The sequence below is a fragment of the Hippopotamus amphibius genome, chromosome 5 (genome assembly GCF_030028045.1).
Source record: "Hippopotamus amphibius kiboko isolate mHipAmp2 chromosome 5, mHipAmp2.hap2, whole genome shotgun sequence".
Taxonomy (NCBI): Eukaryota; Metazoa; Chordata; class Mammalia; order Artiodactyla; family Hippopotamidae; genus Hippopotamus; species Hippopotamus amphibius.
The window spans coordinates 128,564,935-128,589,371 of NC_080190.1; the positions used below are offsets into that span (position 1 = coordinate 128,564,935).

At 37.1% G+C, this 24,437-nt stretch overlaps 1 protein-coding gene across 1 annotated transcript; it reads right to left on the bottom strand.

Annotated features, from left to right (window-relative positions):
• Window positions 1–1,093: 1,093 nt before the first annotated feature.
• On the bottom strand, window positions 1,094–23,236 carry TMEM64 (transmembrane protein 64). The gene is made up of 3 exons (XM_057736116.1): window positions 22,206–23,236; window positions 7,605–7,760; window positions 1,094–3,404 (listed from the first exon to the last, which is right to left on the bottom strand). The coding sequence occupies exons 1-3, from the start codon at window positions 22,986–22,988 to the stop codon at window positions 3,213–3,215; spliced, it is 1,131 nt and encodes a 376-aa protein (XP_057592099.1). The 5' UTR covers window positions 22,989–23,236; the 3' UTR covers window positions 1,094–3,212.
• Window positions 23,237–24,437: the final 1,201 nt, after the last annotated feature.

A 24,437-nucleotide genomic window follows, 5' to 3' on the forward strand; every position in this document is an offset into this window, starting at 1 on the left:
TGCAAATGCTGGATTTTGAACAGCATGGATTTACCTGCATCAACGTGGCACATACCGAGCAACCTTCAACTTTCTAAAGAAAGTCCCACAAATATTGATGTATGTAAGCCACAGCACCTTTCCTAAGAATAGCGGCAATCAGCATTCCACATTAACAAACACATGCTGGCATATGCTTGTAGCTCCACCACTTAGCTCGGTTACAGTAATGGTAAATAACGGTAGATGCTGAACCTAACTTCTCAAGGAGGGATATGTTTTATAGTCACAGGCTTGAACCTATCAGGGGAAAGTCTCCTGAAAAAGGTTTGCAGTTAGTTACAAAGTGCATAAAAGGAAAGTATGGCTGGCTCTGAACAGACCCATAAAGTCACTTCTGAACATAAACTCAAAATACATCCTAACGACGGAGATTTGGTTGTATTATTTTCACAAACCAAAGTACAGATTTCAAGTTATTTCACAAATCAGATGATCAAATGAAAATGGACATGAAAACATTCAGTAAATTATGTGTTTTCAAAAAGAGGTGCTACTGTTTAAAAATAATTTGCATGAAAAAACTTGGCAAAGAGTAAAGAAAATCATTAATAATAAACCAGAACATGTGGAAAACTAAGAAAAAGTCCCAATGAATTAAAAATAGAACATATCTTTCATCAGATTTGAGATAAGGTATATTGTGTGCTTTTAAAAATATGCATAAAGCAACTTCATACTGCACTTAAGTGATTTGAGAAATCAAAAACATTTTCTCTTATAAATATATACTCTATGACTGGAGGCAATATTTGGGCAACATAAAAGGATCCTGTAGAAATTTGTTGCTGACAGAAATCTGAGATGCAGGGTTGAAGGTGGAGTGAATAAGGCATGGTAATGGTTTGTACAATTTATACAGCACATATAAAAACCCAGCAACCAAATGCAGCTATCAAATAGTATGAATATAAGGGATAGTAAGTTTATATAGAGGCTGGAAATGATGAACAAAAAGAAAACTGCAGCTTTAGATTAGTATTTTAGAAACAGTAAATCCATACTATTTTAAGTAAAAATGGATAATTTTATTATATAAAATTATGTTGGCAGAATACAGAAAAATTACTTCTCTTTTACCTTTACATATTTATTTTAAGTACTAAGCAAAAAGCTACAGCTGGAAGAACTCATGACAAACTACCAAAAGGTATTATTCATTTGGCAAAATGATTCAAGTTACAAAATGCTAAGTAAATAAATGCACTTCAAAATACATGAAGTGTAATACAAGTGTATTAAAGAAGTGATCTTAAATTATTTGTTTCTTTATCAAAAACTAAACAATAAACAAGAAGCAAAAGAGAAATATTGTCAAGTTAGACAGAAAAGGATAAATCAAACATTGTTTATTGGGATAATTAAACTAAAATAATTAAAGCAAATAACCAAACAAGTAATTAGGATTCACAAAAGAATAATAATATTCCAATACTATATATTGTTTTCTACTAATAAAAGAAGGAAGGATTTGTAGGCCAATTGAGTGCCGTAGACCCAGGTGCCTATGAGATCATTTGCACTGAGTTCTTCTTGATATGGACATATAAATGAACTTCACTGTTACTCAAAGGTGAGCAAACTTAGGCATTATGAAGGAAAAGAAAACAATTATACCTGCAACAGGGCAAAAAATTTACACGTTAAAATGGTCAAATGCATCTTCAGCATAAAACTAAAATAATCTGTTTCCAAATAATTCTTTCGCACTTTAGTAAAGCAGGGCAAAGATTTTACCCTAATGAAAAGGCAAATGGGAGGTCTCTGATAAGGTGGTATCCTCATAACTAAAAAAGAGATACCTACCAGAAAGTTTGCATTCAGATCTATAATCTCCATTGTAAAAAAAACTAATCATTAAGTTCATAATTAAACTACTTTAAAAATATAAGGTGATAAATGAATAATGTCATATGAATCATATGCCAAATTATTATATTCTATACACATAAGTGTTATTAATTAATAAATACACTCAATTCATTCTACATAAGAAGAATTGCGAGACAATTTCACATTTCAGAATTCCTGAGTCTTATCAGAGAAAAATAAGTACCAAAAAACAAACAAAATAAGCCTACTCTATAGTAGGGTAAATAATGCAAATCTGGGCATTAAGTTAACATTATTTATAGTTTTAAAGCTGAGGACTATGGGGACAAATATATATGTACTTCAATGGAATTATAAACATGATTTTAAAGCTTGGCTTTTTAGAAAGGCGTTTTGATCCAGCAAGGCCACCCAAGTGACATCTTCAATGATGGTAAGCCCACTACTTTAAAGGAATAATATCTTTATTTCAAAGCCTAATTATGAACATAAAAAGAAAAAGAAGTTTATTTTAATAAAATGTTTTAGTAAGACTGCAATAGGACAGCCCTTTAATGAAAGACCTAAGGAGGGTAAAACCAACGTAATGAAATTAGAACACAAGTTCTAATTTAAGCCACCACTCATTTAAATAATTTCCCTTTTGCTTTGCATATTACACAGTGAAACTAAGAAAGGTATCTTAAGAGCACTTCAGTCCCACAATGTAGGATTTAAGCTTGTGTGTATTGGTGTAAATGGTCCTGCAACAATATGATCCTTGCAAAAATACATTCAAACAAAAGTTCATGTCTGTTTTCTAACTAGAAAGAAAAAAGAAAGCAAAGTGTTCCCACCTAATTAAAAAACAAAACAAAACAAAACAAAACACCAACCATTTATCCTTCCTGGAAAGACTACTAAAGCAAATAATATCCACTATTACACATTTAAAATTGCATACTTTTACTCTTCTTTATAAGTAGGAAAGATGCATACAACTATTCATAGACTTTATAAATAAAGACATTAAGCAGAAAAATATTTGGATTCTCTCTCTGTTTGTAAGTACCCATAAAGAAAACAATGAAAATAAACTAAAGTGCAGACCTATAGGCCATTTCAGGCATAGTAAATAATAAAGAGTTGCAGCAAAAATTGCATCTACATTTACACTTACACATCCAGAAAATGATTCTTGTTTTTAAAAAATGTGCAATTTAAAAACTAGTCAGGTTTTTTTCTTTCTTTTTTTTTTTTGTGCCATAATACAATTAGAACTTGCAACTGCCCACTAGTGAGGGGGCTGCTAGACCTTGGACAGAAGGCTAGGCTCTTGACAATCATACATTTCACTAGAATCATACAATATTGATTCCACCTCCAGAAAATGTTAGGGTCCTCTTGTTGCAGAATGAAGAGCCACTGATATTTGGTTGATTGCTTTTAACCAGAGAGGTTTTCAGTTCCATTTCGCAAGCTACAATAGCTGCATTCAATTCCACTTGAGCTCGATGAACTACATAAAACATGAGGCCTATACTTATAATAATCTGTGAATAAAAATAAAATATTACAGTTAACAATATTTTACATGGAAAAAAGAGAAATATATACAATAAATATTTGTCTTAGAAATGTTTCAAACAGGATGCTTCTCAAATACAACAGCATAAAATTTTTACGTAGTTCATTTATTCTTTCTTTGGCTGCTGGGTGTAGAGGGCCAAAATCTACAGGGTAACCATTATATGGTATCAGATTAACACAAGGCAAGTATACATCCGTTTAAGTCCATATTAAATGATGTTTGTTTGATACAAGTCAAGCTTCTCTCTTTGCACCAAAAAGTTTCCTCCAAGGAATAAAAAAAAATTTCTACAATAGAGGTAAAGCTGGCTAAACCTCATTAACGTAATTAATGTAGTATTATTTCTGTGCATAACTATAAATGTCTGTAGGTATTTCTAAGCCCACTTAGAGAAAAGCACTACCATTTGGAAATGACCTACCTGGTAAAACCAAAATTAAAAATATTAAGAAACACTTTTAAAAAATGAAATGCCAATAAGCTTCAAAAGAAATTAACAAGAGATTGCAAACATAAAATTATCTATATTTCTCAAAACAAAAACAAAGGAACATGGTGAGGGGAAAAATGCCCGTCAAAGGGATAACTAGAAAAAGCATCAAACTGAAAACGAGTTTCTAGTCTTGGTTTAGCCACTCACTAGAGGTGTGATTTCAAGTAAGCTCCTTTAAACCCCATGGGCTTCTTCCACTGTCCAAAAGTTGTGGTCCCTCTGTGCTAAAACATTCTACATACATTCAGCACAACCAGTGTCTAAGCAGTCTACGTCTTTTTTTTTTAATCTTTATTGAAGTATAATTGCTTTACAGTATTGTGTTAGTTTCTGCTGTACAATGAAGTGAACCAGCTATATGTATACATATATCCCCACATCCCTTCCCTCTGGAGCCTCCTTCCCACGCTCCATATCCCACCCCTTTAGGTCTTCACAAAGCATTTGTAAAGCAGTTCTTTATAGTTTGGAGCAAATATTCTCAGTAGATGTCCTTTAATGTCCCAGCAAGCTTTCAAAGGCTGTTCTAAGCACAGTGATCCTAAAATATAACACTGTTTCAATTAAGCCTACCTATAATTTTATGGGAGAAATATTCTAGATACAAGTGTTGAGGGTGGTGGGAGAAGAGCAGCATACTGGGGGTAAGGCAGGTTGAGTAGATGGGGGAACCTGGAACTTGTACAAGGGAATTTGTACATTAAGTGAGTACCCATTACTCAATACAATTCTAAGCAAATTAGTTATTTTTTATGTTATAGGAAACAAAGATATTTATTTTCCATCCTTATTTAAAACATTTTTTTACACATTTTAATTTATTGGAATATAATTGATTTACAATGTTGTGTTAGTTTCAGGTATACAGCAAAGTGATTCAGTTACACATATACATATATTCATCCTTTTTTTACAGTCTTTCCTTATATAGGTTATCACAGAATACTGAATAGAGTTCCCTGTGCTATGTAGTAGGTCCTTGTTGGTTATCTATCTTATATATAGTGTATGTATGTTCATCCCAAGCTTCTGATTTATACCCCCTGCTCCATTTTCCCTTTTGTAATCATAAGTTTGTTTTCAATGTCTGTAAGTCTGTTTCTGTTTTGTAAATAAGTTCATTTGTATCTTTTTTTTAAATTAGATCCCACATGAGTGATATCATACAATATTTGTCTTTCTCTGTCTGACTTACTTCACTTAGTATGATAATCTCTAGGCCCATCCATGTTGCTGCAAATAGCATTATTTCCTTCTTTTTTATGGCTCAGTAATATTTCATTGTATATAGTACCACATCTTCTTTATCCATTCCTCTGTTGATGGACATTTGGGTTGCTTCCATGTCCTGGCTATTGTAAATAGTGCTGCAATGAACACTGGGGTGCATGTATCCTTTTGGATTATGGTTTTCTCCAGATATATGCCCACGAGTGGGATTGCCAGAGCATACGGTAGTTTTATTTTAAGTTTTTTAAGAAACCTCCATAGTGGTTGTACCAATTTACCTTCCCACCAACACTGTAGAAAGGTTCCCTTCAAATTAGTTATTTTAAATGTAAGCCTTTAAATCTTGTCTTTGTTCTCTAACATGTGAGGTTTCTTAAAAACACAAGATATACTTATTGAACACCCTAAGCTTGATACTATGTGGATGGTGATACTATGTAAAGAAATAGAAAAAAATGTTAATTAATTGGGGGAGAGTCTGGATGAGATGCTAAAGTTTGCTTAGGACATGCTGAATTTGAGGTGCCTGTTAGATATCCAAAGCAATTCAGTGAATGGGTCTATATGTATGGAAAGAAGGCTGAGCTGAAGGAAGATGTGTATTAGGGAGTCTTTACAATAAACATAGTAGCAGCCAGCACAGTAACTGTATTTGCCAAGAAGAAAAGTTTTCAGAGTGAGACTAAAATCCTCTGGCTAAAATCTTGAGGAAGACCAAGTTAGGGGTGAAAAGAGGAGGAGGTGCTGATAAATGAGCCAGGCAAACAGCAAAAAAGATCAAGAGAATGGTATCAAAGAAGCTAAGAAAACAAAGTGTTTTTAAAAGGCATAATCAACAAAGTCTTAGGTTGCTAAGATGGGAACTGGAAAGTGTATCTGATTTAGAGAAGGTTGGTGATGAAAGCCTGAAGGATGGATTTGGCAAGGCCACAGAAAATAAGTTTACAATCAGTGAAAATGTTCTTTGGGTTCCCAACAAGGGTCAATTGGCTACACCTTTACATGGGGTTTTTCCCAGAGGCCTTCCTGAAGCCCAGTGCCTGGCAATTTGTACTGACTTTCCAATAGCCCAGTGAAGTGGTAAAAAAACAAAACAAAGAAACAGAAAACTTTTTGAAAAGTTTCCCTCTTAAAACTAAAGAATCAAACACAGATAGAAAGACAAGCCTTATACAGGAAGGCATACAGAAAGTGATTTCTTTCATGGTTAACTGAAAAGCAGGCTGAGAGTATGAGCAGAACATAAGAGAGTTAGCAGATTTCTTAGTTAAGCAAGAGAGGTAATTTGTTGAGAATGAAGAGGGAAGTTGTGGGAGGAGGAAAAAATTGTGAAGAGAGTGAGGATAAGTTTGAAATAGTCATTGAGGAAAATGGGAGAACGGGAAGACAAAGGAAATAGAATATACGGCAGCGTTTAGAAACCAGCTGAAGGTCTGCAATCATGAATTAAATATCACCAATTTGTTTGGTTGTATGATTTCCCCAAAAGAGCAGGTGCAAAGCAGATTAAAACTTGGATTTATCCAGGACTGGGGTTTTGGTTGATGAGTACACACGAAAATATATGGAAAAGATTAACTGAACTGACAAACCATGGAATCTAAGTTGGATTTCCATACAATAAATAGTTGTGCCTTCCTCTGAACATCTATTTGGTACTGCTTTAATTTTATGGACACTGGATTCTATTTAGGTGGCTATAATGGGAGGCAAATTCGTGACTCACTTTGGGCAAGTATGAGAAACCTCATGATACTTACTCTACCAATTTTAACCTATGCTTCATCCTTTTTCTTCTCTGCTAATTTTCCCCTTCAAGATGATTGCTTTCTCCTCTCTTTTTATTCTCCTATATATCTTTTGTAAGCTAAATTAAATCCTCCCTGAAACAAATTAAACTGTAACATCAATATATCAAATCAAAGCATAAATATGCCTTCACTTTTTTAATATCAAGAAACATTTAATAATTGCCTACCAGGTGTTGGGCATTGTTATTTTTTTAAGCTCTTTATTGGAATATAATTACCAGTTTTTGCTGTACAACAAAGTGAATCAGCTGTATTTATACATATATCTCATTCAAATTATCTTAGAAACGTAGTATTAACAATACTTCATACAGACTCAAATAGAATATTTGATTTAGTCATGAATTTGAAAATAATCACTGCAAAAGGACCCCTATTTTTGTCATTCCCTTTTTTGTGTTTGTTTTAAGAGAATTTTCAATAAGTGTCAATTCAGTTCTATATATTTCCACATACCCACACAAGTAAAAATGCAAATGTTGTCAAAATAGGAAGCAGTACTGAAAGAACAAGATGTAAGAAGAAAAAAATCTTAAATTATTTTCAATGAAATTTCTTAGATTTAAATCAATAATGTCATACAAAAAGGAAACAAACAAAAAAAGACAAGCCTTGGCCTTAAACTCACCTGTAAACAAAAAACAAAATATCCACTAACACTCTGTTCTGCAATGACATCTTCCATGGTCCTCAGGGTGGTACCCAAATAAGAATTCAGGAGTTGGGTAGGAAGCAGTCCAACTGAAGATGCCATCAGATAGTTGGGTAAGGAGAGATCAGTAATCTAGAAGAGCAGATTAAATGGAATGATTCATTACCAAATAAAATTTCAATTTCACATAAAACTGTGTGTACAAGTCTTGCTAGCAGTTTTTCCTTGGGAGTAGAGGGAGCTGAACTACTTTTCAAAGCATTCTGGTTTTTAAAAATGATAATAAAGGGAATACATATAGAATGCAGAAAATTTAGAATGAAATAAAAGTTTAAAGAAAAATTTTAATATTCTATTTTTCTGCCATTGAAAGCTAACATTTGTGACTAGTTTTTTTCCTTACATGTAAATAAAATGTGCACATACACAGATCACTGTAAAAACAGTTTTTAAGTCTGCCTCATGTCATTAAATATCCTTCATAAGCATACTTAAATGGCAGTGTGGACACTGGGCTTTGAAGCCAGGTAATTTTAGAATGACATTTCAGTGCTGGGTCTTTGAATATCAGTTTTTTCATCTGTAAAATAAGGATAATAACTACTACCTTACATGGTTGCTGTTTGGATCAGAAATATTTGTAAATATCTTAACAAATGGCTAGCACATGACATACTCAAGAAGGTAGAAATTATTATTATCATACAATTATACTACCACTGTGTGGATGTAGCACAATTTAACCATTATTTTGCTGTGGAACATTTAAATTGCTTCCTTAATTGTCTCTTTGTATATATGTGATTATGTATTTTTTTGGCTATTTTACACTTTTAAAAAATCATATGAAAACCTTTGTATATTAACTTGTGTGGGAGACAGTGTCTAAAGCATTCCCAATAAATCCATCTCATAGTATTCATGCCCTTGTGTGATCCTCTCCGCTAGAGTGTGGGCTGGACCTAGTGCTTTCTTCTAGCAAACAGCCTACAGCATAAGCAATGAGACGTTAGTTCCAAGATTAGGTTACAAAAAGAACAGGGCTTCCATCTCTCCCTCAAGAAGGTAAGTTACCATGTTGTAAGCAGCTCTATGGAGAGGTCCTTGCTGTAGCAAGAAATTGATGTCTTCAGTCAACATCTAGCAAACACCTGAGACCTGCCAACAGCCACCTGAGTGAGCCTGGAAGCAGATTCTCCCCCAGTTGAGCCGTAAGATGGCTACAGCTCTGGTCAACATCTTAATTGTAGTATTGTGAGAGAACCTAGCTATGTGATACAGGAATCCCTAACCCACAGAAACTGAGATAATAAATGTTTATTAAGCCATTCAGTTTTGGAGTGATCTGTTACATAGCAAGAAATGACTAACATAATATGCAACTCCATTATTTTAAGAAAGATCCTTAGGGATGGAATTACTGGATCAAACAGTAAAAACTGTTTTCCCAAAAGGATCACACTGAGTTACATACCTATCAGTAAGTAATGTATATGTGTGTCCATTTAATCATACTCTTACCAACTTTAAGTTTTAAATTTCAATCTTTCTTAGTTTGATAGGAGTAAAAATAATGTTTGATCATTGTTTAATCTGTACTACTTTAATTTATATTTACATTAGTTTTAAATATACACTTTTCTATTTGCATTTCTTTATGGCTTTATTTGTTCACATTTGCTCATTTTTATTGAAATGTTAAGTGTTTTCTTGTTTATTCATGATATTTATTCTTTGTATAGTAAGGGCAAACTTTTGTCCATTATATTTGGCAAATATTTTCTTCTAAAGTGTCTCATATTTAATTTTATGTTTTGACATACAAATTTTATGTTTTTACATACAAATGTTTCTAAATTTATATATATAACCAAATATTATTAATCGTTTCCTCTGATTTTTCAATGCTTTTAGCTTTAGAACGTCTTTTCAGATCCCAGTGTTAATTTCTGCCTATATTTCTTTTCTTATTATATTTCCCTTTTTAATATACACCACTTATTCCTTCTGAGATTTATTAGAATTAAAGCTGAGGATATAGCCTTATTCTTCCCTTTCCCCAGTAGCCAATTTTTCTAGCATCGTTTACTGAATAATCAATAATTTCTCCAGCAACTTATAAAGTTTATTTTATTATAAATGAAGTTACTGTATATAAAGGGGCCTATTTGGGGCTCTAATACTGTCCACTGATATCTTAAAATCTTGTGTTGAAACCATATTATTATAAAGGCTACCAGTTTAATATCTCATAAGGAATTTCCCATCCTTCAAATCCCTATTATTACTCTTCTTTTTAAAATTCCCATAACTATTCTTACCTATTCATTTTTATAGATATATTTAGGATCACTCTGTCATTCAAAAAAATTAGTAAATATTAAACTAGAATTAATGTAAATTTATAAATTAATCTGGATACATATGCAATCTACAGAATATTCAGTATTCTTATCAAGAAATGTTTTTATAATTACTTAAAAATCCTCCATGTTTCTTACTAAAGTTTGGTGGTTTTATTCACATATGTCATAGCTGTTGTTGCTACTGCCATTAATTTTGAGAATAACTTTTCCATATCCTTATCTGGGTATTATTGTTATATAAGAAAGCTAGTGGCTACTTTATTAAATTTTATTTTTTACTAATTTTAAGATCTGGTATTTTAATCAGCTATAGGTTACTCTATAACTACAATCTATCCTAATAATTATGTAAATCATATTTTCAATAAAGCTACATTCACCTCTACTCATAGATGATAAATTGGAGATGCACCACTGTTGGTTTAGAAAGAATACTGCAGTGACCAGTTGTTAAAGATTCACTTAAACAATTACTGACTCAAAGACTGCTCCATGCAAGATGCTCTGGTAGGTGCCTGAAAGAGATAGGCAGTATGACACAACTTTTACCCTGAAGAATTTACACACTGACAAGTACACACACAACTATTTCAGAAACAGGCAGAAAGGGAGCCTTAAGAAGAACTACATAGAAAGCATTAAACAGTAAACAGGGATTAAAATCTTTGTAGGAGTGGGGGCCAAAGGGCAACAGTGGAATAAGAGGAATTTGAAATGAACTCCACAAGCTAATATGGCTTTGGCAGGCAAAACCAGGTGGGATGAGGAAGGTAAGGTGTTCCAAGAAGAATGAATAAGGACAGTGTGGCAGGGAACATACAGGATATATTAGTAAAGTTAGCAGTACAGTTTGTATTGTTTACAGGGCAAGGGACTCCTATAAAATAAAGATAGGGTAAGTATTTGGGGTGATACTTATTAGGGGCCCTGGGTAAAAGGGGAATGAGTATGTACTCAGTGGAAAAGCTCTGGGGAGTCTAATCAAAGAATGACATGAATGGGGCTAAGTTTTAGGAAGGTTCCTCTATCAGTCTGGAGCGCTTACAGGAATGGAAAAGTTTCTTTAAAATTAAACAGGTCAAATGTATAAAATAACTAAATATGACAAAAATGAATCATAAAAATTATTACATTGCAGTTAATAATAACATTATATGTTATGGAAGTTATTTTTTAAATAAATATTTAAGTTCCAAAATGTCAGAATACAAAGCTTCAGTTCATAATCTTTAAATGTAATGAAGTTTCTCTAAAGAGAACACATAATTGACATTCATGGATGACATCAATAATATCCAAATGGCTATTTTAAGACCAGATATCATAAATCTGAAACAACCCTGCCACTCTACTCTTTAACAAGACCTTTGTTCAAAGCATAAATCAAAGTTTATCAAACCTATCATGACCAAACCTCATCCTACCGAAAAAGCAAGTGTTAGTATTTACATGTAGTTCTTTTCTGAAAGCTGCATGGCTAAATAAAGCAAAGAAACTAATTTCAGCTAATCATTGTAAACTGTTTTGCTGGCATGTCAAATAATTTAACCAATAGAACAAAACAATAACACACACACACACACACAAACACAGTTTTTCAACGATTATAAGTGTATCAAAGATAAACAGGTTTTAAATTATTCTGATATGGCATTTCCTATAAGCCAAGATCCTATTCAGAATCTGCATCTAGTTCCAGTCTTTGACACAGTTAATTTAGAATACCTGTTCCCATAGAGACCCATCCAATCTTCTTTCCCCAATAAGCCTTTACCCACCGACTTTAAAAAAAAAATACGTCTCCTTGTCCTACTTTCCAAAAAGACATTACATGTGAGCCTAGAATATTCCCACTGTAATTCCTGCCTACAATACCCTGGGATCTTGGCTCAGGACTGTTTTCCTACTTCAAAGACTTCTAGAAATCTCAACCTAGTATGTCAGTGTTATCCTGCTGGTTAGTTTCTATGATGAGAAATACTCCAGTAAGAGTTTCAGGGATGGTGAATGCTACCTGATTGCCATCTTCCCATGCTTTTAAAACTCTAGAAGCATCATGAAATTATACACATTCTTATTCTCAGAGGTACTGTGATTTTCTTGGAGATGTAACTCACTTGTCTGGGTCAGTAGTTGTTACTGTAGAACATTACTTTACCATATACCAGACTGATCCTGAAAACAAGAAGTACCCATCTGAAGGGAAAAAAAAAAAGAGAAAAAACCCCTTAATTCTGAAGAGCAAGAGCTGATTCTTCTCTGAACACACGTTTTTGAAACTGACAATAAGAGAACCTCTATCTTTAGATGGATCAGATGCTCACTGAAGCTGAGGTCTGCTGTCCTCTCAGGCACAGCACAAAGCACAGCTCCCCTGGCAACCCTGCCTCCAGCTCCTCTACTTTCTCCATTTACAACTGTTTTACACAATGGCTTTACAGGCTTTAATTTAACATGCTAAGAAATGTCATCATTTTTACACAGAACATCTTGACACAGATTGAATGAAGAATATACAGGTGAACTCTGTATGGAAGAACTCAAACTTTATCCATAGCTTTGTGACTCTCTATTAGTTTTGGCAAATTAAACCTGCCTGTTTCTTAGTTTATATAAAAGCAATGCTGTTTATTGACAGTTACTATTAAATTTCAATTAAAATATATATTTGGTAATATACAGAAAAAAATCATGAATTCCTATAATAATTTTAAAGAATGGTCAAAAGAAGTTAAAATGATTATAGTTTGATCTTTTCATCTAATTATTATTGATAAATTATATATTTTATAATATATATCCTTAAAATACTGTCAATATTTCAGAAACAGAGAGGAGGGAGAAAGTTAACAAATGGCAACTAGTTTTCATTTCCAGAAATATGAAATTTTAAAACCTGGTTTAAGGAAAAACATTAACTGCCCATTCTCTTCCCTCCTCAAAATACCTCTTTCCGTGTTTCCAATCTCAGTTGCCCTAGCTAGACACTTCAGAAGTCAGTCACATTCTTCTCTCATTCCCACATCCAATCATCTACCCTTTCTTATGGATTCTACCTTCTACATATATAAGAAATCTGCCAACTGTCTGTTCCTATTCTTATTCAGTCTCCCCCTCTCTAGTCTTGACCTACCCCCCACTCACAACCTATGCTAAATTTTGCAGAAATCTTTTAAAGATGCAAATCTAATCCCGCTGAAACTCCTTCTGACTGCCATCAGAATGAAGTTCAGGTTCTTCAACATGCAAAGGGCTTCATGACCTGGCCTCTGATTGTCTCATGCTTCACATCACACTATGTTCCAGCCACATCAAAATTCTCTTGTTCTTAGAACATTCCCTGCTCTTTTTCTTGGGCCTTTGTACATTATTCCTTCTGGCAAGGACACATATACTCTTCCTCCCACTCTTTTATTTGGGCAAAGTCCCAAACTGTTTTTCATCACTCAGTCATCAATTTCTCTAGGACATCTATCCCAAGCTCCCAAGTCTGCATTAAGAACTGCTTTCAAGTTCTCTGGCAGAACACTACGTGCTGAAACCCCTCAAACGAGAGACTAATGGAAGGTTTCATCATCTGTTTGCCCTTCACCCCTTCCTCAGACTATAAGTTTGTAAAGGAAGGGACCCATCTGTCTTGTTCTTCATTGTGTCTCTAGTCTTCAGTATGATGCCTACTATATATTAAGTGCTAAATATATGCTGATTAGATGTTGACTGTATCAACATTAAAATTGTTTGGTTTATAATAGTCACCAGTTTATAAACAGGCTAGGATGCAAAGTCAATTTGTAATTGGCTGTTTAGAAACTGAACATGCTTTCCCACTTCACCTCAGACAGATAATGTATTAAATGGAAATCAATTCATTATCAGCAAAATATAAGCCTTGATATATCCAGAATGCTCTCCTCACTAGACTGCAAGCACCCTGAAGGATCTGGGTGGTTTCATTCATTGCTATTGTATCTTTAGCATCTAGAACAGCAGTGGGCACAGAGTAGTACCTACCAGTTACTTGTTGAGTGTATACTGAATGAACACTAAAAGCATTTCCAGTAACCTCTGAGGTCAACCTGATATCAAGGTTAAGACCCTCTGTGTAGGCAGCAACCCTGAATGTACTGAGAAAAGTCTTGCTACTGAAACAAAAAACAAAACAAAACAAAACAAAACAAAACAACAAAACCAACAAGGCAAGGGCTCTGAGAGACCCCATCTAACAGCTGAAGAGGGTGTCACTGTAGAGGCTTTTATCGACAGAGAGAGTTAGGACACTATATCTCTCTATAATGCAGAAACCATCTTTATATATACAGATTTTTTCATTAGTTCACTATCCCTAAATTAGGAACTGCTTTTAATGGCTCCTAAATATTTTAGTGGTCACCGATCCATTTGAGAATCTGATTAATACACACACACACTCTAAACATTCTCCCCGGGGAGTGGAAAACACACACACACACACACACACACACACACACACACACATACACACACCCCTTACTGCATATAATTTCCGGAACGTAAGTTAAAAAGATCTTCTTTACAGAGTTATGACAAGCCATAGGTTTATTACTTCTACTCATTCAACAAAAACTTATCAAATGCCTTCCACACATAAGGCCCAGGACTAAGCAGGGATAAAGATACAAAGATAGAAAAACACAGCTGACTGTGTGGTCATTTTAAAGCATATTTAATGACCAAAATGGTCACTACATTCAGTAAAAAGTCACAAAAATCATTTATAACATTCACTAACAATGTTATATAATGAAAACACATGCATTAGTAAATGCAAAGACTAGGAAAATAAACACTAAAATGTTAATGATTGTTTTCTTCTTTGTACTTACTGTACTTTTCAAAGTTCTTACAATGAATACTTACTTCATACACAGAAAAAGAAATACTGTTAAAATGTTTTAATAAGACTGTCTGCCTCTAAAGAAATTTTTTTTTTATATAGGAAGGGGCAATAAGACATACTGTATTTGTGACTATGATACAATAGGCTAGACATATAAATTTGTGAATTCTAACCTCATATATGACACAGAAGCTGGTGAGAAAAGTGAAGAGGCACAAGAGGAGAACACAGTTTTGAGGAAATAATAGCCAGGTATGCTCAAGTGGTACTATGAGGTCTAAGGCGACATGATATTTTTCAAGTTAGTCATCATATCTCAACCTCCAGACTTAAGGACTCTAAGCTCCTTCAAAACAGACTGTGTCTCTGTATTTCTATTCTATCTGAACTGTACCACTGACAATGAATCAACATACTTTAATGGAAGAAATAATCATTAGATGCGCTGGTACAACGACAAGTATCATGGCCCATGAATGAATGGTTCTATCCATAATACAGAATAAGAATTAAAGAAGATGAGAAAACGTTTTTAAAAAACATGCTATCACCCAACTGTTAAATAAAAAGTAATGTTAGTTACTCAGAACATTTGTCTTGTAAGAGCAAACTCTGAGACCCTGTCTAGCCTCTCTCATTTTTCAAATAATGAAAACTGGAGGCCAGATCATTCAATGACTTCACTGAAATCACACAGGAGCTGAGACAGAACTGAAGATCCCCAAAGAGTCCATTAGGCTAAGATTTTATCATTTTTCTAGACTTTCAGGCACTAGCCAATAAAATACTTTTATTTAATTGTAATAAATTTCAGTTTGATTGTGAACTAAATTACTAGAAGTAATTTATCTTTTTCTTGATTACTCAAGGTAAACTCTAGGAAAATACAGTTACATTTGCTTCAACTTTGTCTTTTTTTTTTTTAAAGCTTTTTTTTGGAATATAATTGCCTTACACTGTTGGGCCAGTTTTTGAGGTACACCAAAGTGAATCAGCTGTATTTATACATATATCCCCATATCCCCTCCTTCCCACAAATCCCTCCCACCCTCCCTATCCTGGCCCTCTAAGTCACCGCCCATCACCGCCCATCATCGAGTTGATCTCCCTGTGTTATGCAGGAACTTCACAGGAGCTATCTATTTTACATTTGGTAGTGTATATATGTCAATGCTATTCTCCCACTTGCTCCGGGCTTCCCCTTCGCCCCCCACCCCCAACCCCGTGTCCTCAAGCCATTCTCTACATCTGCATCTTTATTCTTACCCTGTCACTGGGTTCAACTTTGTCTTTAATCTTATTTTGCTGTCATTATTTTAGTCAGTACACCAGTTTCACAGCCTCCTGCCCCTCCCAAAACAAACAAATAAGAAAACTTTTTGTTGCTGTTTCTAACCTACTGTGGGCTAATAAAAACAGCCAAAGTAACTAACAGTTTGGTAACATAAAATTCTTTGAAGTGGTTCCATTGAGAAATGAGTCAGGATAATGGGTCAGGCCTTGCACTTTTAAATTTACTCTTTCCTTACTTTTTATTTTCCATTTTACCCATATTACTCATATATTGTCTTTTTTTTTAAAAAAAGGGTTTTGTTAAATACAAAGGTAAAAAGATATATATGAGACCTTAAGGGCCTCTTCCTACAGTTGCAGGAGCTCAGACCTGGTGGCTATGTTATTACAGTGACTGCTGTAGCTCTAATGCAAACTTTTTCTGCAAGTGCCAGGTAGGAAATATTTTAGGTTTTGCAGGCCATAGGGTCTTTGTCACAACTAGTCAACCTTGCTGTTATAGCTTAAAAAGAGCCACAAATTGTACATCCATGAATGAACATGGCTGTATTCCAATAACACTATTTACAGATGTTGAAATTCCAATTTCATGTAATTCTCATACGCACAAAACATTATTTTTCTGATAGTTTTTCAAATCATTTTCCTGGGATGATGTCTAATTCAACAGTGCAGGACATTGCCCAGTGCCTGACACATGGGAGGTCCTAGGGCAAGTGCTCTGCAACTATCAATAGAATCAGGAGATCTCTGAGAAACCCAGTTCTTCTCAGATCAACAACAGACTCTTAGGTAAGTTCATGACTACCATTTACTAACTCTATGTTCCTGGGCTAGTTATTTCACCACTCTGCCTCGACTACCTTAGATTAATATGAGGATTAGGGTTGATATGCACATTAAATAAGTAATGTACTTGTTAGAAGAACAGTTGCTGGCAGTTAGCAAGTGCAATATAAATAATGGTTAAATTAAAAAAAAAATCTCTGAGTCTCAATGTCCTTATTTTGGAATGCAGAGGATGGAGAGAAGGAAATAGTAAGTAATGAGTAAGCTATATATTTTATCACAGCTATGCAGCAGGTATTAATAAGTACATTTTACAACAGAAAGTATAGCTCAAAAGAGTACCTCAAGATGTCAGACTAAATGTGAGAAATAAGTCTGATTTCAAGTGTGTGATATTCTGTCCTCTATATACTGCCTATAAGTTACTGATAACTCCTCAAAGGATGGTTGTGATGATTAAGGGATATCATGTATGTAAATTTGCTATACATACTGTAAAGTGGTATACAAAATATGAATAAGAGGATCTTCCATGCTATGTTTTATGTTTTTATTTGAGGTTTCAAAGATTTAACCATGATGGAAACAAACTTTCCCATGTGAAATTGTTTGAGAAGTTTTTCTATGACTTAAGTAAAATGAGAGAATGATTTTTAGGATTTCCTGTGGAACAACAACAACAAAATCAAACACATTTGGAAGTTGCAATCACCAATATGAATACTGTTACCCATAACAACCAATTATCATGTAATATATTTGGATTAAAGTTGACATTTCACAGGTAGTAACTTTAAACTGTAGAAGTCCAGATGTCTCCAAGGGGGCATCTTACAGGAGACCTTACAAAAATGCTTTAATGCTTACTAAATCCAGAATGGGATGTTATTCTTACGAATGTTTACAGTTTCCAACTTTATCAACAAAAAGGAAATCCTGAAAATTTGAGGCTACAGACAAGATTTGTTATGTTTGAGTCAGAAATAATCATGTCTACCTCTTGCTTAGAATGATGAGGATGAAATAAGTTAATACATCAAAGGGCACTTAGTAATTGTGGAATGATGAGAGGCTATAGAGGTAAGCTGAGGGTTGGGAATTTATCCTGAGGGGAAGAGAAAACCCATTTGAGTACTCCTGCAAGGAGGACCAAGATCAAATATGCATTCTAGAACAATCTTTCTGGGGAGAGAAAAAATTGGAAATCTTGGTCTAAGAGGCCAGGAGACCAGATTGGAAGGCTGAGATGCCTGAACCAGGGTAATGGCAATGGACTGGACTGAAGGGCCTGGGAAGCAGAATCCATAAGTCAAGTGCCAGAGTCATGAAAACTGCTATCAAACACTCCAGTTCTCCCTCCCTGGCACATACATTGCCCCTTTGAAGTTAGGTGTGGCCATGTAACCTGTTTAGGCCAGTAAAAAGAGAGATTACCTCCAGGTGAAAGCTTTAAAAACCAGTGTGCAATTCATTATGTCACATAAACCAAGTGAAAGATGGTGCCTCTGTCAGCCTGGATGCCAAAGCAAAAATGACAGAAAACAGAGACTCCCCACCCCTTCCCCCAACCAAGCTGAACCTGGATCTGTGTCAAGTAAGTAAACAAACCTTTGTGGTTTTTTTTTTAATACTTAAGGAACATATTTATGAGAAGTCATGAGAAAAATATGGCATTATATACAACATAGAGTCTACTTATTTCATCAAAACACATTTTTAAAAGGATATATGATAAATACTAGGAGCATATATTATAGTCCCCCAAGTCATAAAAGCTGAACTTGAAATATAAATTAAATTTATCTCTATATCATTATAAACAATAATACAAGCTGCAGTTTTTACAAATCTTTGTTTTTTACCTCAGTGAGGTTTGGGGGTGTTACTATAGCATAATTTAGCCCATCCTGACTGAAGCAGTAAGAAACAGTCATCCTAGATATGTGCCCAGATAAGAGCAGTACTTAGAAACGCACACAGACTACACGTCTAGAAATCTGTCTTAACCTACAATAATACCTACATATACAAGATTACAAAAAACAATGGGGGGGGGGTATGGTTTTAACTATTTCCCAGCAGAAACAATGAGTGCTTTTTCAAAAGTGGAAAACATTTAAATAAACACTTGGGAAATTATATTTCTTATCTAAGAATTGATACCATAAAATGTTATGTGCTTATTTTCCATTTCAAGCATTTCAAAAGTGGAGTGTCAGTTTGCTTACCCCTTTTAGCATACATGAGAGAAGGAAAAAAATAAAGTTAAGAGTAGACAGGAAGTAAGGGAGAGCTCCTTTCCCTCTTCCATATATTCACCTTGTACAATCAGGTCCTGCCTCTAAAATGTAAAAAGCACCACCTCCACCACTAAGAATAATAATTGTTAATAATTTTTAAGAATTGAGTATGTGCCAGACAAATGCTCAATGCCTTCACTGCATTAGCTTAAACCTCATAACTCAGCAAAGACTAATCAAGGACTGTCTATTTCCAAAGCCTGTGCCTCTCATGTCCCTATACTTCGCTTCCTCTTTGAAATAGGCCCATATAAATTTCTTTAATCATGGGCATTGATTAAGAACCATCGATTGTGAACACTGAAGATGAGTTTTAACTGGAATGGGGGGGAAAGGGATAATTTAAAAGACGGGGAAGAAGAAAACAAAAGAAATATGCCTGGAAAAGGGGCAGCTGTGCCGTAGCCTGAGGGGTATGAGGTCAGAAAGGGTAGAGGAAGAATGAAATTCTAGAAGGCAGAAGGGAAAGTCAGGCTAAAACAAAAATAAGCCTAAACTAGGCTTTCTTTCCACTCACATACCGTGGGTGAATTGAATAAACAGTTTTGGTTGAAAGAGCTTCTAAGCAGATAGTTAATAACAGAAATGAACAAAATGTAATAGAGCATATCCAATGGCTCCACAACCCACCTTGCTTATGGCCAAGAGAGAGAATGTCATACAGTACCATGCACTTTTTAAGCTGGGGTTTAAAACTCAAGTTCACCACTTGAACAAGTTCCTGGATGCTTGAGCCTCCATTTCTTCCTCAGTAAAACTGTGCCAATAATACCTATTTCAAGAGGTCAGTTTTCTTTTTTCCTTCTTTTCTCTTGACCCCACAAGGCTAAATTGAGAATTGCCCCTTGTCAAATTTGGTTTCAATTATATAACTACCTTAAATTACTTCCAAGTACAAAGTATAACTTTTTGATCACATATTTAATATGTTTCAGAGATTATTAAAAAAAACCTCTCTTATTTTTAATTAATAAATATATAATGATTCCACATCATATACCCAGGACTATGCTGGGTACTAAATATACAATGAAGAAATCGAGTCATGGGTTGAGACCCTATCTTCAAACGATAGTGCAACCTTGACTCTACCATTTCTTTAGTACCTAGGTACCCTGGGTAATAACAACAGTAACGATGACAAAAGCCAACATGTGAGTGTTTGTTGATCCAGACTCAGTAGCATGTACTTATTTTATGTAATTGTCTCAGTAACCCTATGAAGTGGGTACCATTACTTTCCCCATTTTGCAAATAAGAAAATGAACCATGGAGAGGACAAGCAACTTGACCAAGGTCAACAGACTCTATGGGGACAGCAGAGTAGCAGCCCTGTATTCCAGACTATTAGACAATAGTCTATAAAATATGTACAATCACCTTCTGCAGGACTAGTTTAAAGATTAGAAATAATATGGTGAAAGAGCCTAGGATAGTAGGCACATGGTAGGTGAACAAGAAAATGCACATGGAAATAAATTATACTGTAGAGAAAGCAAAGTAACAGAATGAAACTATTCAGGTTCCTTAGTTCGAACCCTCTTTCAAAGTCTTAGGATACTTGATCTATTTTCATCCAAGGCTGGGTCAAAGTTCATGTCTATAGGAGGTTGTGAAAAGGTAAAAATTAAAGGAAGAGAACATACCAAACTACCTATAAACACCAAACTTTATCTGTACAGAAAACTCCTTATCTATTTCCATGCCTCCACAAGCCTCACTCTACACTCATTGCTGCTGTTGGTTAGAATCAACACGAGAGTTGCAAAAGGCATTTAAAAAGAAAAGAATAAAGAAAAGATCTTAATTTCATCACAGAGAGGTAGGCTGGTTAGAATTATTCTTAATATTAAACAAAATGAGAAAGTTTCTAGAGACTAACAATTTAATTTTGAAACAAAACAATGTATCAGAATTACTAATATAAAATACATTGATTCCCACGGATTTGAGTGTGAAATCTCAAGCTGAGATTTCTTTAGGTGCAGCTGAAGGGTTGAGTTCCCCAATCTCTATGTGAACTCTTTGAACTTTAGAATCACTGAATTTGAGGAACTCAGCAACTAGTTCAACCCCTTCACCTTAGAAAAGCAGAAAGCAAGGGCAGATAGTGTTAATAATTTGTTCCAAAGACACTAAGTTTGTAAATATTGGATTCCTTTCAATGGGATGCTTTCCTCACTAGCAGCATTTCTTTCCTCAATTAGTTACAATGCGATGTACCTTAATTAGAAAAACCTAAACTGAATAAGCGGAACATATGATTACAAGGCAAAAGGAGCACAGAAGGTGTGTAAAAAGACAAATATATCCTCCTTGGGAAAAAGGTTATCTGTCCTATTTTGTTTTATCCACTACCTAGTGACTTCGAAATGAAGTTCCTCCAAAGAAATAAAAAGGAGGCTTCCGCCCCATCACACCGTATTAAAAAAGCATATCACTTGATGAAAAAAAAAGCCTATTACAAATTTTAGGCAACTCCAAAATATGGAGTCTGTAACTACCCTCTACACTTTACCCAAGCTCTTTCTTTAGCCCCACGTTGTTAAAAACTTGAGTCAAAACAATGGATACGTCTACGCAGGTTAGAGAGAAAGCTAGGGACCTGAGGCCTTTACTCCCTGACAGTTGCCAAAGCTGCTACAGAAATAAGGTGACAAATGGTTATTTCCATTCATCTCCCCTCATAGTTAAAAGGGCTCTTCAGTTTTAATCAAACTCATAAACCAAAAAAAGAGTAGTTCTTTCTCTACCAAATCTCCGACTGAGGGCCCGACTTAGATTTGCTTTATTTGTTTGAGATTTCTCAGGGTACGACGGAAAGTAATTTTAACTCCTGTTGTTAATGTCACTTCTCTGCTGGCATTTATCTGATGCAGCGCCCTCCCAGGGCCGTGACAAGATCGCTCAAAAACAGACTTGGAGAGAGATGGACCAGCGGGACACCACTTACCGAGAACACCGCATTCTGAAGCCCAAAAGGTATGGGGGTCAGTCTGGCCAGTGCCACCACTTTCAGGCCGCTTCCTCCCTCCACGACGCGAATAACGGCGCTCAGCTTCTCGCTGCTCTGGATCCTGGCGGCCACCCAGGAGGTGAGCAGCCGCTTGCAGACCACATGGGCCATAAAGGTACCGATGAGGACGCCTACCACCATCAGTCCCATGCCCAACACGAAGCCGTACAGGTAGCCTGCGGCCACGTTGAGCACGATGTAGCCCCAGCCGCAGGGGAACGAGACCACGATGAAGCCCACGACGAAGAGCAGGACCCCCAGCAGCGAGTCAAGGCTCTCCACCCAGAGCAGGAGGTGCTGCAGGTAACGGCGGACCAGGGCCAGGGAAGCGAAGCACACCGCGGCCAGCACGCAGACCAGCACCAGGCTCCGGCACCAACAGGTGCTGCCGAGGCAGCAGCAACGCCAGTTTCTCACCTCGGCCACGCCGACCACCACGCCGCCGCCGCCGCCGCCCCCGGGGCTGCCAGCCAAGGCCCCGCCCGGCACCGGGAGCTCCGAGGCCGCAGGCTGACCCTGGCGCTCCAGACAGGCGCCGAGCAGGGCCCCGGAGGCAGCCGCCGCCGCCGCCGCCGCGCTCGCCCCGCCCCCGCGGGGGAGGCGGTCTGCTGAGGTGTCCCCGCCCGCCGCCCGCGGCAGGGCCCAGCGGGGCGGCAGTTCTGCGAGGCCCTGCAGAAGCCGGGGCAGCGTGTGGAGCAAGCTCCCGCCGGGGCTCCACATGCCTCGGCCCCGCACGGGCCCTCAGCCGAACAGCCCCTTCGCCGCCGCCGTAGCCGCCGCCGCCGCCGCCGCGCCCCTGAGGCGGTGGCCCTTCATGGCGCCCCGCGCGCCTGGCCTTGACTCCCCGTGTTCGCTCAGGTGGCAGGAGACGGCCTCAGAAAAAGGCAAGGACTCGGAGACGGAGGGATGACGCCGCTGAGCGTGAGTAAACTCCGGACCGCACGCGAGCCGAGCCCTCCCCGTTTTGGCCAGAGGAGGCGAGACCTCCGGGGTGCGGGGCGGGGCCTGGCGCGAGCTACATTTTGGCCCCGCCCCCCGTGACGCGCAGCTCCGCCGGGCTGGGCGGGTGAAGGGGACGTCTGTAGCGGCTCCCTCGGGAGGGCTGGGGTGTTGCGGGGAGCGGTTGGGAGGCCAGGAAGAGCGGAGAGGATGCGGGCGCGGGAGAAGGAGGGGACTGCAGCGAGGTGGAGAGTTGGGTGACGTGCGGGGACCCCGGGGCGCTCCGGGCCTTCCTGGTAGGCCCGCGCGCGCCTGCCTCTCAGGGCGCGTTCCCTTTCCGTCGGACCCAGTCCCTGTCCGCCAGCTGCTTGGATCCTTGCCCAGTACCTGTTGGTTGTGACTGCAGTAACCTCTGATCGTTCACATCCACAGCTGTTTTGGTGACACTAGAGGAAAGAGAGTTCTTGATCTGCTTTAAGGAGGATTTGCTAATTTTTAACTCCCTGGGTAGTGAGGTCTCTGTGCAGGTTTCAGGCCGTCGTTTGGTCCTTAAGGAACTTGAAGGAATTAGGTACAAAGGCCCAACCTTGACAGAATGCGACTTCTGACCCTAGAGGTCCTTTATTGAGCGCCAAACACGGGAACTGGGGACGTCTCAAAAAGATTCACTGAAGGACATTCTTAAAGATTCGCAGTATCAAATGGCTCCTTCTCAAGCTTTTTTTTTGTTTCTGATTTTCTTTCTTCTTTTTGCCCTATAAGGTTAGTGTTCCCCAGGTCCTCTTTCCTTCGCCCTATTTAGAGCTTGCTGAGCCCTCTCATCCAAGCCCATAGCTTTGATCTCACCGTGTCCCCATGTGCTGATAACCCCCATGTCTGTCTCTTTTCCTTGCACTTCAGCCTGTGGACACATCCAGACGGAATTCCCATAGGCACCTCAAACTCAGCAAAGCATGGTAGAAAGATATCAACTTGGGCTCTGATGCAAAATAGATTTACTAACTGTGTAACTGATCAAGTCATTAATCCCTGTATCTCAGTACTTGTTTTTAAATTGCAAAATGAAGGTACAATGTTACCTCATCAAACTGTTGTGAGGATTGAATAAAATAATAAAGATGCTTGGCACTATGCCTAGAATGAATATTCAGCTATGGGAAGGCATCCATAATTAAAAAGTATTGTTCACCATAGACTTGCTCTTTCTTTTTAGTTTCTTACCTCAGCAGA